Source organism: Aquila chrysaetos, chromosome 12, assembly GCF_900496995.4.
Source record: "Aquila chrysaetos chrysaetos chromosome 12, bAquChr1.4, whole genome shotgun sequence".
Taxonomy (NCBI): domain Eukaryota; kingdom Metazoa; phylum Chordata; class Aves; order Accipitriformes; family Accipitridae; genus Aquila; species Aquila chrysaetos.
The window spans coordinates 11,838,114-11,856,077 of NC_044015.1; the positions used below are offsets into that span (position 1 = coordinate 11,838,114).

At 48.7% G+C, this 17,964-nt stretch overlaps 1 protein-coding gene across 1 annotated transcript in view; it reads right to left on the reverse strand.

Annotated features, from left to right (window-relative positions):
- The window catches only part of NMNAT2 (nicotinamide nucleotide adenylyltransferase 2), a 31,954-nt gene extending 22,323 nt beyond the window's left edge, over window positions 1-9,631 (reverse strand). The window contains exon 1 of the mRNA XM_030033571.2: window positions 9,443-9,631. Within this exon, the coding sequence (XP_029889431.1) occupies window positions 9,443-9,527 (85 nt within the window). The 5' untranslated portion in view covers window positions 9,528-9,631. The remainder of the gene's footprint in view (window positions 1-9,442) is intronic.
- Between the last annotated feature and the right edge of the window lie 8,333 nt (window positions 9,632-17,964).

Below are 17,964 nucleotides of genomic sequence, written 5' to 3' on the forward strand. Positions count from 1 at the left end.
GTATCTCAGCTTTGATGAGAGTCTAAATATCAGGAGCAAAAATAAACGGTTCGGCAAGCAAAGGGGAGGGTGTTCCAGATAGCCCCAACTGCTCTCTTTGAAATGATTTTTATCACCCTGGGCCCATGGATAGAGTCAAACAGGACACGGGTAGCAGCAAAAGGCACCTGGTGAATATTTTCATTATTCTGCCATGGTCTTATTTTGCTTCCGCCAGGATGCCGGTGGCTTAGCCGAAGTAGGACAGGCACCTCAGTGTTCATCCCTGGAGAGGTCCCAGTCCCCATCTCAGCCAGACACAGGCTACGAAATCAGTGTCACCCAGTGTCTTTTTTTTTTTAAATAATAGAGGGGAAAAAAACCCCCAACAGATTTCCACGCTTGTTTTCCGCTGCCCTAATTTCCCTATGCAAGCGCTCCGTTTGTTTTCACTTCCAAGCCATTGTAGCACATCAAAGGCAGTGCTTTGTACGCCCTGGCGCGTGTCGTGCTGCTCCTTCGGGCTGATGTGCGGTGTGATCACAACCCTAGCAGAAGCGGAGGATTTATGGTCCCTGATTCCCCACAGAGCAGAGATGGGGAGCATTTTCCCAGAGGCTATTTGCTGGTCTTGGATTGCCTCTACATGGGGCTGACCTCCACGCTGTGAGTCTGACCCATGGCTTGTCTTTGCTGGCAAAGCATCCGAAGATGCTGACCCTGGCAGGGATCTGCTTTGGCTGAACCAGGACTGTGCAAGCAGACAACATCCCATCTACAGAGATGGAGAAAGGCCGGGGGGATGCTGGTGACAGCATGGGGTGGCTGAGGTAGCCAAGGTAGGACTTCAGCCTTGCGGTGACACCAAAGGGATGTCACGTTCCCATTACTGCAGCTATGTCTTGCCTGGCTGCACGGCTCAGTGAAACCCTCTCTCTTTGCAGATCTATTCCCAAGATGTCATTTCCCCCAAAAGAAGCATTGATGATGTCTTTGCACAAAGCAAAGGTGCCAGAAGGAAAGCTATGCCTTTCAGCATCCCCAACCCAGCTCGCAAGATCTCACTGGGAAAACTAGATTTTCTTACTTCCCTTGCCAATAAGCCCTAGAAATACATGATCTCCTCAGGGAGGGCTTAAGCTCAATTAGGGGCTGTTGGATTTTCAGTGAAAATAGAAACCTTTGTGGAGCAGGGGCTGAGCAAGTCCTTCCTTGCCTGGCTCAGAGACGGGCTCTCCACCCATCCCGTGGGAATCTCCTCTGTGTTTGTCTCTTACTCCAGCTCCAAAACAGACATCCCAGTTCATCTCCTCCTGGGGCAAGCCCTACAGTGGCTCTTGAAAATATATATTTCTAAAGACTCTAGGTTTTTCTGTTCCCAAAATACAGATTTAGCCATTTTCTGCCGGTATGACCAAGCTACATCCAGTAGCTCAGGCTTTGAAGGAAACTAGTCGATGCTGGAAAGGGAGAGAAAAAAAACATGCCCCCAACCTAGGTTGTCTTCTCCAGGCATGAGTGTGCATCATCAACATGTACAAGCAATGCCGCTTTGTAGGGGGGATGAAAGCTCTGCCCTGGCTCTGGTTTGTTTTCAGGGCTGTGATGGGCACTACCTATTTTGCCCGACTTTCTCCACGCAGAGCACCCTGAAAATCCAGCCGTGCTTGGCTGGGCACCGGTGGCACCCCGGGAGCCCTTGGATTCAGGGGTTATGAATGCCAGAGAGGACATGCTTATCTCAAAATCCAGACGTGCCCTGGCTTTATCTCCATCTTAGACTGATTTTTCGGTCTTAGAGGTTGTTGGGTCTTTCCGTAGCTGCTTCAGGCTCCCTGGTCCCAGGTGGAGGTTAGGGTTAAGGTTAGGGTTAGGGTTGTGATGCACATTCAGCACAGCTGGACTCTTTCTGCTTGCCCCTTGCCCCCTGGCTGCAAGTGGTGGGACGTGGTCTTGACCCCAGGTCTGATGCAGCTCTATGCCTTCTTCCTCGGCTTGGGGGACCCCTTGCAGCCCCCCCGCCTTGCTCCCAGATGGGATTTCGGAGGCCAGAGCATGCAGGGATGAGGATGTCTGGTTTGGGCTACCTGCTGCTCAGATGCACGAAGATCAGCCTAATCACGAGCCATTCCTACCTGTGTCCCCCATTGCTGCGGTACCTGACACAAACCCACAGCAGCCTGGCAGGGAAAGCTGAGACTTGAGTCCCCCCTCATTGCACCACTCGGGAGAGATTAAGTGACTTGCCCAAGGTCACACAAGAGATGTGGACTGCCACTGCTGGGGTTTAGCACTCAGCTAATTGATACCCTCGGCATCACACAGGCTGCTGTTAAAAAGTATCAGAGAAGATGATGCAGGAGGTGCAAGCATCTTAGCAAGCGCAAAGAGTTTTAAATAGAAGCGGAGCCCCTGTTTCTTTCTTGAATGAGGTTGTAGGACTGGATTTCTCACTGCAGGTTTTGTTTATAGTTGGTGGAAGTAAGAGAGGGTACGTGGCACATTTTGGGAGGTGGCATTCTCATAGAGACAATGTAATGTCTCACAGACCATAATAAATACTGCTAAATATTTAAGACCTTATAAATATTTTAAAAGAATCCCTGAGTAGTTATTGATGGAGTTTAATCTGGTGCTTGGGGAAACTATTCCTCTCTGTGGGTCATAAAGAGGAGATGAGATGCTTGAGATGGAGGAAGCCGGTGATAACAGCCATGAAAAAAGAGTCTGTATGGGGTGCAGTGATGGGAATGTGACATTAACTGATATTTAATGGCACCCAAAAGAGCCATGGGTGCTGCAGTCCTGCTCTATCCTCCCAGAACAGCACCCAAGAAACTGTAGTTTTGGCATGTTTTGGGCAAGTGCTGGGAGCGGGGGCATGTCCGTGACTCACTCACCACGACACAAGGCTGGGCTGACCGGTTTTGCCGTCTGCCACCGCTTTGAGCCAGGAGCACTTGGCCAGGCTGGGCATGTCTTGCCCTCCCAGACCCCTTCTACCTATGAAAGATTTTGGCTATCTGCTACCATTTCAGCAGCTTGGGTGTCAGTGGAAGCTCCTCTACATGGCTGCAGAGCTCGGCCAGGATTACCTTAAAAAGCTGCTGAGATGAGCATGGATGCTACAATTCCCCATGTCCAATGAATCACCCAGGGTGTTATAAGTAACATCTGTCCTGGCTCTGCCCTGGGTTGGATCCTTCCCGCTGCCATGCTGCCTGTGCTGCCTGCGCTGCCTGCGCTCCCTGAGCCCCGCCAACGCCATGCGGAGCAAAGCCGGGGCTCAGTCAGGCCCTCCCTGTCCATCACGTCCTCCCAGAATCCCATTAGCCACCTCTTACTCCATCGATTGCTCTGGCTAATTATGCATTCAGATTTCAGCCCGGAGATGAAATGGAAACACGAGGCAGCCTTGCAGAGGCCTTGACTTCTTACTCATGTTGCAGATGGTAGAGGCAAAGCCTCTCTCAAGCTCCTGACGAGCTTTTGCTAGATGGGGGCTGGGGGGGAATTTTGCTTCTGGTCATTTGCAGATATATTCACATTTAAGCAAAAGGGAAAAGGGCGAGTTGTCATTCTGCACACGCATTGCTCCCAGCTCCATCCCAGGCTGTGATGGTCTCATTAAACTACCCTGCAGTTCAGTCATCTCAAAAAAAAAAAAAAGAAAAAGTGATTATTGAAATTCAGGATATTAAAACAACCCAACAGAAAAACAAAAGCCTCAGCTCCTGCCTCTTCCTCCCTCTTTACTTACAAAACTCCATCCCTTTATCTCAAAACCCACTTTATGTGATGCAGCAGACCTCAGCGCTGCTCTTCTACAAGGGCTGCGTTGAATAATCATAGAGCAGCCTGCTGGGATTTTTAATTGCTCAAATTTTCTTAAGAAGCCATGCAATGGAGAGTTTTACTTTTGATGGCAGAATCCTCTTTCATTGTTTTCTGTCAGAAATGTTTTTTACCCAGCTGTTGGTTGGGATATAAACTCTCTTCAATAACAGAGGCATGTAGGATATAGGGACAATTTAATTCTAATTAGACACAAAGGGTGAGGAAAGGGAAGATTGTGGAGATTTGCTGACTTTCAAGATTCACTCTATCTATGAGCTATGTTTTTCTGCACAAGTCCAGGTCCTGGCACTATCTGAAATGAAGTGGGTAGGAAACTCTATGGCCAAACAGGTTTAAAACATCTAAGGTACTAAGGCTCCCTACAAGAAGGCCACATCTGAATGACATCTTGCAAGCCCCTTCCTTGCACGTGAGCAGACCTGGAGCAGCCCATCACTCCATAAACCAATGCGCAGGAGATGAGACAGTCAGGATACAGGCAGATGCTACAGAGTTGATTAAAAAAAACAGAAAAAAGCTGTAAAAAAAAGCCAAGTGCATCTGACAGAGTCAAATAATGATGTCCCAACCCTTTCCTTGGAGGTGACCCAAACTTCTGCCTCTCAGCACCTCTGCAGCCCCCCACCTCCACGTCGCTGGAACTCATGGGCACTGTGTGGCCAGGAGAGGGGAAGGGTGGCACGAAACCTTCCTCTGCAAGGGCAGGGAGATGCCCAATAAAGCTCTGCTAATCAAAGGCTGATGAGCAGAGGTGGAAAGCGGGACGGAGATGTGTCAGAAAGAGTTGGGGTTGGTAGATGACCCAAGCCCCGGAGATGAAGCTGTGTCAAGCTGCTCTTAGAGCTGGGCAGAAATGAAACCATGTTTGGTGAGCAAGGCTGTTTCCTTGAAGCAAGAAGTTTGCATGCAGAAGGATGGGTTGTGAGGAATTTCAGAACTTGAAAAAGGCAAGAAAAAATGTCTAACATGCCAAAGTGGGGAACAGAGGCATTTACAGAGAGGTCTTTTCTTCTACAATTTAAGAAAAAATGAATAAAAAGAAAATAGAAAAAAACCCCAATATCAAAACACTGCATCTCGATTGACCTGATACCATCTTCCCCCCTCCAAATCCCTCCTGTTTCAACCTGCAGAAATCATCAGAACAAGCCTCCAATTCTCACATATTCATGGGACAGTACAAGCCCTTTCCCCTGCAGAACTACAAAGAAATTCACTCAGCATCTTCCTTCCAGCTCTGGCAGTTTGTTGGCTCCCTCTCCAATCCTGAAACACCAGGAGGGAGAACCACGCAAACCCTGGAGCCTCTACCTTGGGTGGTTGATGCCTTTAACGCCAGTATTTTACCCAAGACCATCTTCAAAGTGAACCACATTTTTTTGATTCAAAAATATGCTTTCTACCTTGCTCTGCAGGGCTGCCCTTTGATTTTCATGCTCTGAACCCCAGGCAGAAGGAGGACACAGTCATGTAGGGGTTCCCTGAGCTGGGACAAGGTGGGGAAATGATTTAATTGACAAAGCAAGCACAAGCTTGTCAGCTGGAAAAGCGCCAGCACAGGCTTCAGTGCATTAGCAGGGCTGCACGGATTAGATTTTGGTTTTGACATTGGTTCGTTGGCTTTTGTCCTTTGGGTGGCATCGCTTGCATGGGAAGGAAGCAGGAGGTGGACTGCGGCAAGGCCAAGATGGAGGGAGATGTCCTTTAGGCAGCAAATCCCACTGCCAGCCGTGACGTGCCGATCCACATGTCCCCAACAGTTCAGCACTAAGATGCCAAAGCCAGTGTGGGGACATCTCAGAGGTTCCCCTCCTGAGCCAGCTGCAAGGGAGGAGGGTTAAGCATCTACTCCATGCTCACTGTTTCTCCAAGTGTCAGCGGGAAATTAAAGTGAATTGGTTTGAGTTTGGGTGTGTGCTGGCCGTGCTGGCAGAGCTAAGCAGCTGGGCTCCCTAGCACCAAACAGTGGTGGGGTTTTCATGTGGCTTTAATGCAGGACTTTGTTCTGAATCTGAATCTGAATTATTAAGATCTTTTGCATGGGATCTGCTTTTCCTTCTCCATGCTTCTTTAGGATATAAATGGAGTTTCATTTCAGGCTAAAGCCCACCAATGTTCATGTCAAGTTTGAGAAACAACCTCTGCCCTCTTCTCTCCTCCTGCCTTTCCTTCCCACTACATTAACATCCTAAACTGTTTCTCATAGCCACATAAAGCTAGAAAATACAACTCAAAATTGTGACTCAGAACATACATATATCTCAAAGCACATCTGATACCACAAATAACTCAGAGTGTTTTCAGGGCTATGTGGGTGTTTGTCTCAACCCCTTGGTATGGATGGCTGTACAGCAATATATCTCACCTACTTTTTTATTATATATTATGTATCTTATGTTAATTATTAATTTATATGTATGGTATTCATTTTATATACACAGACATGAATCAACCTCATTTGGTGAGCCCTAATGACCCAGACTTGTAACCGGTAGAGGCCGGAGGAAGCCCTGCTGCAGTAAGTTCAGCTCCACACAGACATGAAGGTCAGCAGTGGGTTGCAGTTGCAGGTCTGGGGTTGTGACAAGAATCCCAGCTTTCTGGAAACCCAAGGATAGCAATGATACTGAGTCTTAACTTCACGTGACTAGTGCAAAAAATAACCCAGTAGGAACCTTTCCCCCACTATTAGAGACTTCAAAATAATTAACCCATCTCCTATTCAGGCAGAAATCCTATGGGAAAAGGTTGGCTTTTGGCCTGAATAAAACATGATAAGATCCAAACTGAGAGAAATGATGGTTGGCATACAATCTTGTGTCTACAGTGGCATTCCAGTGCAAACCCTATACTTCCTTTTGGCTTAATTAGTGCCATGTGTTAAATAGATACATTGTATCTCTCTATGTTAAGCAAAAAAATCCTTCTATCAATCAGGCTTACAAAGCTCAAATATTTGTCTGAAAGATAAAGACAATATTTTTTTCACAAATTCAGCTGTTTGAAATGCAACATTTACAGGATGGAGTATTGTTTTGGTTGGACTCGTATAGCACAGAGCTAAAGGAGTAACACAGATTTTGGTTGAGATTCCCATGGCTTCACATGATTATTCTTTTAGACTTGGGGGAAGTGTTTCTCAAACAAAAATGAATGGGATTTAGAAGCTAAATTTTCTGTGCTTTCCTCATGGAGGCCTCATTTGTCCCTATAAGGTATCTCAAGACTTATATTCCAGGATCTCTACAGGACATATGCAAAGAAAATTTCCACATCAAGCCATCCTCTTTGAGCTAAAACCTATCTTCCTGAAAGATGTCTGAGTCTTGATTTACAGCCTTCAGGTGTCAGAGAATCCATCAGGTACCCAAGTCCTTTTTCCTACTACTTGATTACCTTCACTCAAGACCACACACCATATTTGTAGTTTGAAGTTGTCTGGCATCTAAACCTGCTCCTGGCATCTCACCAGTCCTCATTCTGCTGAATAAAGAGCCCCCTTCCACCACATATCACATATCCCTCCCCCAAGCAGATACTTAAAGGCCGTGATCAAGTTGCACCTTAACATCTTTAAGTATGAATCTAGACTGAGCCTCTGTAGACTCTTGCCACAAAGCCTGGTTTCTGAGGCTAATGTAATTCTTTTTACTGTTCCTCCAAGAAGGGTTTTGCTAATGCTGTTCATGAAAATAACACAACCTTGCTCTTCTGCTTGATATTGCCCTGCTTCTATCTACAAGGATTGCATTTGCTGCTTTATTTACAGCATCACACAGGGTTTGTATTCAGTGAGCTGTGCACAATCACTCCTCAGTCCTTGACACAGTTGCTGCTTCGCAGAAGACATTTGCCTGTTGTTTATATTTGACACGCGTTTCTCTTTACTGGACATATGACTTTGCATTTGACTTTGCTGTTTGAACAAGCCCTTTTTATCAAACAATCCGAGTCAGGCAGCACAACTGACTCATTACCATCATTAATCACTATTCTACCCACTTTGGGGTCATTGGCGCTTTTTACCAGCAGGGATTATATATTTTCTTGCAGGTCATTGATAAAGATATTGAACAGTATTGAGTAAAAAAAAAAATAATCTCATCAGGAGTCTACTAAAAACACCTGCTGGATACCAACATCTCACCAATCCTTATTTTCTAAATTATATCTTGTTACTGGTTTTTAGTCTGCTGAATATGGGCCACGTTGGTATTTTTAGTATTAATTTTCTTAATCAAAATATCATCTAAGACTAAATAATGTGGATTACAGAAATCTTTTATCAATAGTTGCTTCTATCAATCAAGCCCCTGTAATTTCATTTAATTATTGTTTTTACTTGTAAATAGTTCCACTTGTTTCTTCTTGTTCACAATTGCTTTTCACTTAGGGAATAGGATTTTTTGAAGTTTCAGGTATAGTGGTGGCCAGGACTACATTTTGCTGGCACTTATGAAATGGAATAACAATGTGATCATTTGCATCTAGAAAACCATCATTTTCTAGCCTGCTGCCCAACTCATTATGATCTACAAGAACAAGGTCTGACGCAGAAATACCCCAAGCTGATTTCAATTATTTTTGCACTTAGAAACTTATGTACAGCTTTTAGAAACCCCAGGGATGCTTCTCCAGCTGAAGCATGAGACCTTCAGCATCTGCTCCCCAGCCTCAAATCTCCTATCAGACATCAAGGATGGTTCCTCTCTCGGCACTCCAAGAAGCGTTGTCAGAGGAGGTGATCTTTCTACTCCCATTTTATTTGGTGGTCTGCAGTGGACACTTCACTCTCAGAGGACTCCTCCCCACCCCAGGGAAGTCACTGTTTGTATAGGGATCTCCAGGCATTTTGAGCTTCACCCGAACCATCAGTATTTATGGCATGTCAGACTGCCTTTGACAGAGACTGCCCTTCCTCCATCCCTCCCTCTCTCCCTGCCTCCCTCTTGTCTTGCCTGAACAGGCTGTAGCAGTGATTCTAGCGTCCCCGTCATTTGGATCATCTCACAGATGCTCAGCAATATCAATCATCTCACAGGAATGTTGCCGATTCCTTCGACCCGTCATCAATCTAAAGGTTGGGTATTCTAATATTTCAATGAACCGCCTGTATTTTTGTTCACTTCTGCCATACCTGGCTTTAGCGGCTTGGCCCGCTCCCTCCCTCCCGGCTCAGAGAGGATACAAAACTGCTGCAGCCACCGCAGCCTCGCAGACCCAACGGGCAAGCGGTGGATGACAAATACCGGTCAGGAGCCCTTGCCAGGACCGACCCCGGCGGTGTGTGGGGGCGGGAGCGTGACGAGGGGAGTGCGGACGGGGGGAGCCCCCCTATCTTAAGGGAAACATAACCCCAGGTTGGATGCCAGCCCTTCCGCTGTCGTCTCTCCTGGGGGCCGGGGGCCGGGTCGGCCTCCGCCCGCGGCGCCTTCAGCACCGCCCGCCGCGGACAGCGCCCGGCCCGGGGCCGCCCCGCCGCTCCCCCCCCCCCCCGCCGCGGTCCCCCGCGACCGGGGACACCCCCCCCAAATGCTCCCCCACACCCCCCGGGGTGCAGCTACCCCCCCCCTCCCCCACTGCCGGGGGTCCCGGCGGGACTGACCGAACATCTGGATGTGGCCCTTGGTGATGGGGTTGAAGCTGCCGCAGGCCAGCAGGATAACGTGGGTCTTGGTGGTCTCCGTCATGGTGCCGCCGCGGCCCTGCCCGGCCCTGCCCAGCCCGGCCCCAGCCGCTTTTTGTGTCTCGGTGCGGCTGCGGCGGCGGCGGGAGGGAGGGAGGGAGGGAAGGAGGGAGCGGGGCCGGGGCGGGAGCGGGGGCGGTGCCGCGGCTGCGGGAGCGGGGCCGGGGCCGGCACCGCCCCCCCCCCCCCCCCCCCGGCCCCGCCACGCACCGCCTGGGGCACGGGTGGGTGGCCGGGCACGCTTGCACACGCAGATACGGCCCAGACACACACGCGCAGGCAGGCAGGCCGGGCAGCCCCTGCCCAGGGGCTGGGGGCTGCGGCCAGACACTTGGGTATGTACACACAGAGATACCTACGTAGGTATGTATGTATGTATGTATACACATACACGTGTGCATGCGAACACACACCCACATGCACGAATCCATCTCCACAGGCACAAATATGTGCATGCACAGGTGCAGAGGCATGCGCCCACCCACATGCACACACACATCCACACACACATATGGGCACACATCCACACCCCCTGCATATGCACACACACATGCACAACTTCACATGTGCAGACACAAGCACACAGACATGCATCTCCCTCCAACGAGGGGAGCTGGGGAGAGGTGACAGATACCTACATGCACATACACACACACACACACACACAAAGGGACTGTGCCCCCCTCCCAAGCAGCGGTGACACATTGGCATCCCCAGGGCTGAGAAGATGTAACGCACACCCACCCATGCACACACCTCAGTGTTCAAGAGCAGCTAGGCTCTGCGTGTTCCCCCAGTCCTGCTCAAATGACCCCAGAGACCCCAGCCCCAGCCCCCGCAGGCCCAGCCCTGGACCCACACGGGCCTCCCAGCCGCCCCAGCCCCAGTGCAGCATCGCTGCAACGCTCTTTTCTGGTGCCCCCTGGGGAAACTGGCTTGGGGGCTTTGGCTTCACCCAACGCCTCCATTTCACTGTCTGAAGGAAGCGAACATCAAATAGTTGGGGTGGGTGCACAGAAAACCAGTCTTTATGGCAAGGTAAACCAGCACCAGACTGACTGACTCATTAATTGTCTTCATTTCTCATTTGTATGATTGCAGCATTGCTGTTCTCTGCTAAAGAAGCTCCTCTCCTCGAGAAAGGGCTGGCAGAGCCTTCTCTGCTCGCAGCCACTGTGGGCAGAGCTGCGGGCAGCTGCCTTCAGCCACCTCCCAAAGGCTGTCTCTGTCCTGTTGCTTGTCTCCATCTCCTACAGGCAGCCTTTCCTCCCAGCAAGGAGTTATTTGCCACCAAAAGGTTTCCCTTTCTCTTCCTTCATCTGTCCTCCTCCCTCCCTCCCTGTCCTTAAGAGGTACCAACCGCAGGGCTTCGCAGCCACTGTTATCTCCCCTCTGCCTTCCCAGGGTGGTGGCTTCCAGCCCTGCCCACAGCAGCGGGGTGTATTCCTTGCTGTCCTGCTAAGACGAATTATTTCCAGTCCTTTGCTTCAAAACTTTTGCCCTGCCAGCTCAACTGGGTGCTGGGATGCTCATTGGTCCTATCCCTGAGCAATATGAAGGAGCAACACCCCCAGACGAGGAACTCAGGAAGACATTGAGTCCATTTGCTCAGGGAAACCTTAAATCCTGGCTGCAGTCATACCCTTGGGAGCACACAATAGCAAATGCTGGTCTCTCTCGCCACATAGGGGTGCAGTAACACACCCTGGCATTTGTTTTTAATGCTGATTTTTAATTCAGACTAAGCTAGCGTTGAGGGAGATGGATGCTGAGACAGATGGTGTGCTCTGCCCCTTGCTCCCTGTCTCTTCCCTTTGACTCCATCCAGATCCCCAGGGAGATGTAGGATATATTAGCAGGGTGCTCCTCTTTGGCAACAAGCCTGCTCGAAACCCGCTGGTGTTTGAGGGCTCACAGCCCCCTTTGAATAGGCCTTGCAGGTTGAAGGCTGCAGGATGGGGACTCGGAGGGAGGCAGGCAGAGCTGCCAGAATTTAAACAAACCATTAAAAACCCCACCCAGACAGCACAGGCAGCATGGGAAGGAGAAAGAAGTTTATGTGCATTAGCCAGACGTTCTTACAGCCAGGAATAAATAAAAATAAAAAAATACTCTGCAAATACTCTCAAGTAGGAGGAAAAAATGGTATTAAGGGTGTAAATGTCTGGCTACAGGCAAAAATCCTTCAGGGAATCCTGTTTTCTCACCAGCAGAAATCCACGTGGGGACCTTGCTGCTGCAAACACAAAATTATTTGGGTTCTCAGAGGTTTGGTCTTGGTGTGAGTCTCAAAGCCCAGCAAACCCCACGACAATGGGCTGGTAGGTGACATGGATATGGCAGATCGGCTGCAGGATGGGCTGAGCTGGAGGACGAGGTGGGATCAAGAATGGCAGCCCAACCACCTCCCTGCCGAGCTGGTAGAGGTGCTGCCCGCTCAGCTGCCTCCCCTGACCCTTGCCAAAAACTGTCTTGGTGGCAGCATGACCTGGGTGCAAGGCTGAAGGAAGTCAGCCATCAAATTAGATGTGCGCAGTGACTCCTAATCCATGCAAAGGTCTAACGGTGTCCTAAAAACATGGGTGTCACTTTTGCTTGCTCAGCTCAGAAAGGCCAGGGGAAGCAGATCCATCTCTTTCCATCGGCTGTGTGCATAAATGGTGATAAATAAATGAACAAATGATGTCAAGTCAGGAAAGGTATGGTACATTTTTATGTTTTCTCAGAAAGTGGTGCTCTACCTTCTTACTAGCTCTGTATGGACATTTGATGATTTAATGGGATGAGGTTTTGGGGGTTGTGTTGGATTTTTTTGTGCTGCTCCTCCGAGCTTACCCCGAAAGGGAGTGATAAGCTACTTAAGGAAAAATTGTGGCTCTCTGCAGTTTAACACTGGTGCTGTGCTCAGTATAACTCTGCCTTTAAAGCCACAGGCTTTAATTGGCTTTTATAAGCCTCGGAGTGACAGCAGAGGAAGAGGACGTTCTTCAAGCTTCTCTGAGAACCATGTGTGTGCTGACTGACCGGTCCTGTGTGTGCATGTCTCTGTTTTCACAAAACTTGTTGTCCAATTTTGTTAAAAATTAACCAACAGGTTCAAAAGCTGGAGTCTAATACACCAAGGGTCAGAAACCTCTTTTCCTTTGGAAAGCAGGGAGACCTCAATTGCCATGGTTTTGGTGCTGAACTACGAGATGTTTCTGGGTAAGCTAGTTTCCACGTTGGCAAGGTGGGGATAACAGTGCTTGTTTCCATTGTGGATGCTCTAGTGTCTCTACCAGAGGGAGCAATCATTGCTTGAGTAAAGCAATGGAGCAAGCTGCAAGCCACCAAGGTTCCTGCACAAAAGCCGACCTTGGGCTCAGCCATCCCCCCTGTGATGGGCCCAGAGATCCTTAGCTCACCCCGCTGTATGTCAGCGCGGGTTTTGGATAGGAATGGCATTGTGACACTACTGGTTTGGCTCAAGCCCAGAGCTGCAAGAGGTGTTGTTGATAGGGAACATGGTGCTTCTCTCCTGTACGTTCCCACCTAAGATGGTGTCCTACCCCCTTCCCTTGGGGGGGTACAACTCTGCACTGATATGAAATGTGGGAGGGTGCCCTTTACAAAACCCATTCACTGTCTCCTTTCATACAGAAGAGACTGAAGCTCAGGTGAGACACTTGAAAATGAATTTTTTGTTAATCCTAACTCCATTCCCCACTAATTTTGCACAGGAAATCTTGCAGGGAGGCATCTTTTCCCTTCAGTCTTCCATAGGTTGCACCACCTGCAGCCTTAGGAGCATCAGGTGCTGCTGTTGCAGGAGAAGGCACAAACGGAGAAAACCGTGCGTGGCTGAGCTCTCCTGCTGCCTGGTGATCCCCACTGCAGCCCACTGGGCCCACCAGCAACTTGTGTGCAGGTCTGAACCTCTCTGCCTGAGATCTGGCCAGCGCTGCCCGTACCTCTCCCTTTGCTTCCCTGCTGCATGCTGGTGTGGGTGAGCGATGTGGTAAATCAGCTGTCACTTAGCAACGCTGCTGGTTCAGGAGCAGCGGTGGGTTTTGGCACGGGAGTGATGCCTGCCAGGCTGTGCAGTGGATCAGCCAGCCTGAGGCACAGCCCGCCGAAATGTGCACCCAGAGCCAAGCGCCTGGTAGAGACCGGGGTGCAGAGGGAGAGAGGCTCCTTGCCTCCAACACAGACTAGGTGTGGGGGAGGAGGTTATTTCACCTTTTTTTCTCTCCAGTATTTTCCAACCCAGCCTTTATTTTCTTTTCCTTGTTGCTTTCTGTGAACATGTGGGTGCAAATTTCCTACTGGTGAAGACAACGGCCCCAGCCGCAGGAGCCAGATGTTCCCCGCCAGCCCTCGCCGTGATTGCCGTGCAGCGCCAGAGCACCCCGAGACCCCCAGCTGATTTGGGCTCCAACCCAGCCCATGGTGGCAAGCAGCCATCTGCCATCTGCGGAGCTGGTGCAGCAGGACAGAGGGCAGAAGGATGAATAGCTTGGTTTTATTCTCCAAGGAAGAAAATAGCACAGAGAAATGCAGCGACTTGCCTACCCTGACACAGGGTGCTTGTAGCAGCACTGCAAAATCCTTGCCTGTGGGACTTGAGAAGCGAAGCTAGACCTGTTAAGCACACCTGAAACATTGCCTGTGGTTCACACGAAGGGTATTTCTGCATGCAGATCTGTCCAGCTTTTTGCTGTCTGGGCAGAGGGGCCCCACAAGCAGTGGGGCCATGCAGCGGAAAGCAGAAAGATCGTGACTGTGTGCGCTGGGGTGAGGGATGGGGACTCCTTGGTCTTCTTGGCACTGCCTTTCATCTTGTCTCTCCCCTTGGGCTCAGTAGGAGGAAGGGAAACCTTCCAGCTTAAGGCTTTTGAACTGACAGTTTGCAAACTCTTTAAAACAACTCAAATCTATTGGAGAAAATCCTGCCAGGGTGGGCAGCGGGAGAGGCTGCTCTGCAAGGGCAGGCGAGCAGGGAGCTGAGCTTAAAAGCATCTCCCAAGTAGAGGATGGAGGCCCTGAGGAGGTTCCTCACATCTCTCCTGGCTTCTTTCCTCGCAGACTGATCCCAGCTGGGACCTGCCGTATGGGAAGTGACCCTGAGTCAGGTATCCTTTCACTGCCCCCCGCCGCCTTCTCTCTGCTGCTGGACCCAGCAAGCACAAATCAAATCGAGTCCTTTGGCCATGTTACCCACAGCCAAGCAATTGTGAGGTCCAGCCAAGGAGTCAGAGGGGCTTAAACCAGTTGTGAACCTACCCTGGCACAGTTCAGAGCCTTTGCTGTCTAGAGCTAACAAGGGGTTTCAGTTCTGCTCCCCACATGCCAGCCCTGTAACTTTTAAGAAGTTTTTGTAATGCAACAATGCACATTTAAAAAAAAACCAAAACCTTTCCTTGAGAATTAAGAAGGAAAAGATCTTTAATTAGGGAGTCACTTACTTTGTGGCCCAGTTGGAATAAAATCCCTGTGTTGTGGTTTAACCCCAGTCAGCAACTAAGCACTACGCAGCCGCTCATTCACTTCCCCCCCACCCAGTGGCATGGGGGAGAAAATCGGGAAAAGAAGTAAAACTCATGGGTTGAGATAAGAATGGTTTAATAGAACAGAAAAGAGGAAACTAATAATGATAATAACACTAATAAAATGACAATAGTAATAAGAAAAGGATTAGAATATAAAAGTGATGCACAATGCAATTGCTCACCACCCACTGACTACACCCAGTTAGTCCCTGAGTGGCGATCCCCAGTTTATATACTAGATGTGATGTCACATAGTATGGAATACCCCGTTGGCCACTTTGGGTCAGCTGCCCTGGCTGTGTCCCGTCCCAGCTTCTTATGCCCCTCCAGCTTTCTTGCTGGCTGGGCATGAGAAGCTGAAAAATCCTTGGCTTTAGTCTAAACATTACTTAGCAACAACTGAAAACATCAGTGTTATCAACATTCTTCTCATACCTAACTCAAAACCATAGCACTGTACCAGCTACTAGGAAGACAATTAACTCTATCCCAGCTGAAACCAGGACACCCTGGTTCCCACAAAAACAGCTTTTTAATTTACACCCATTTTTGAGATCTAACATGAATGTATCTAAACAAAACTCAGGCCTGCAAGCCCAGCCCCTGGGAGGGAAAGGATTTGCAACTATAAGGAAGCCAGACTGGACTGGCAGATTGGGCTGGCCAAGATGAACCAGTTGATCATGGAGCAACTGCACAGGACAGTAAGTGGAAGCACATGAGCAAGGCTCAGAGGTAGCTGCTATGGTGTGAGCCTGGTTGAGCTGGAGGGAGCTGCTGAACCCAGGGCAACCAGTTCTGAGGCCACATGGGATGGGAGAGCCTGGCCCAAAGGAAGAAACCTTCCATTTCTGGTGATCCAAGGTAGGAGCAGACATTCAAACAAGGAAGGAGTCAGCAAGGCTGAAGGACAGGCAGTTAAAGAGACGACTTATAACTGAGGTCTGAAAATTCATGAGTAGCCTGGGGAGCATGGCCAGGGCCCAACCAGTGACTGCCTCTTCCAGCTCAAGAGCTTTTCTCAGGGCATGGTTCATCATGTCCTGGAAGAAGCTGCCAAAGTGTGCCGTGGGATAAAGCTCCCGTGGGCTCCTGGAGATGTGTTGAGGTTGTGGACCTAACATCCCGGTGTGGTGGCCTTTGCAAACTGATCCCAAGTGCTGTGCAGCATTTGTAGGACACTGGACTGACTTTTCAAGCTATCTCCTCAGGAAGGTCAGCTTGGTAACAGATTTCTCTCTCGCCCATATTCAGCAGCTGAGCATTGGCCACAGATGCAATTAGCTCTGCAGGCATTTTAATGTCTCTAATTCTGTCTGAGGTTACAGCTCAGCTGTGCAGGATGGATCGATCTGCACAGTCACAACCTGAGCTGGGTTATGTGGGATGGAGATGTGAGGCAGACGCACTCGGTGTGGCTCCCCAGGAACAGCTGCTTTCTCTTTCCCTTCCAAGAGGGATTTTGCTTTTATTTAGTGTGAAAGGGTACTTCTTTCCAGAATGCACAGCACTTACTCTCAAAGAATTAAAAGTAAATCCATTAGATACTTTATGAATTATAAGGATTAAAAGAGATTTCTTTAAGAGATGCAGCCTATTTTACAATTTTTTCTTTGTTCTGAGTGATATTTGCAAGGGAATAATGAAGACGTGACAAACCTCTATACAGTCAAAATTCCTGAAGTTTTGTGTATGGGCTATATTTGGAGAAATGAGGTTATAATTAGGGTAAGATGAGGCTTTTGTCAATAACAATTAAAAATCTAAGTGGTATAATCTGGGATGACAACAAATACATTTTAATCACGGTAACATAATTACTGAGAGGGATGAATACAGGGCAAAATTAAGGTTGTTTAGGTATCTTCATACTTTGTTTCTTCCTTCAAGTTCTTCAATTGCTTTTGAGTGCTAATTTCCCACATTCACAACATTTAGATTGAAATAATCACCAAACTGCAGAGAATCTGGTGTTTTATCATTCAGTTGTTGAGTTGTACTCTCATTTTTCCTTGATCCCAGGTTTTTACCCTGAGCAGCAGGAAAATGTGATGTCTCAAAGACCTAAAAGCAAAGGTTTGGCATGAGACAGAAGGCTGTCCAGTGGCCACATCTGTACATGAAAACAGGGGGAGAGTTTACACACACAAAAGGGAGACCTTGTACTCTGCAAGGCTCACAGGGTGTTCCTGGACAATTAAAGATGTTAGTGTTAATGAAGAAGGATGAGAGCAGGCCCCAGTTTCCTCCATCTCTCCATTCTTGTCTGAAATGACCTTGAGGAAATCTCTTCTGCTCCTTTGACTATCTGCTAAGTGGGGATGGTCACTCACTCTCCTCTTAGAGCAGGCTAGATCAGTGTTTTGAGAATAAACATGTCCAAGGTCTGTGAAATGCTGAGCTTGTACGGTAACAGAGGCTGTTGAAAGATGTAAAACAGATTCATATTTGGGATTATGAGACTTTCCCTCTGGAGACCAGAGCAGCTTGGCTCCTGGGCATTTTGGCTGCACTGCTGGCTGAGGGCCAGGGTTATTCACTGGGTTCACAGTGTCTCTGGTCTACCACCCTCATCAGGGGATCAAATACTTCCTGATGCTGTGTAATTAATAAAATGGTACGCCACAGTTATTGACCCATTAATGAAAAAAATGATAATATGTGTCGACCTCTATAAGAAATCTGCTTCTTTGAAGGTAAGGCTTTTATCACAAATCTCTTGGAACAAAACAAAGTAGAAATTGACTCATGGCTTGCCCTTAAATGGAAGGAAATTAGCCCCCTTGCTGTGTGCACCAAAAACTTTGGAGTAGAAATTGATAAGAAACAGAGCAGAGTGATCAGCAGCAATGCCAATCCTCAAAAATGCCATGTGGGAGAAACTGAGGCCAAATCTGGAGGTGGGGGGACGTG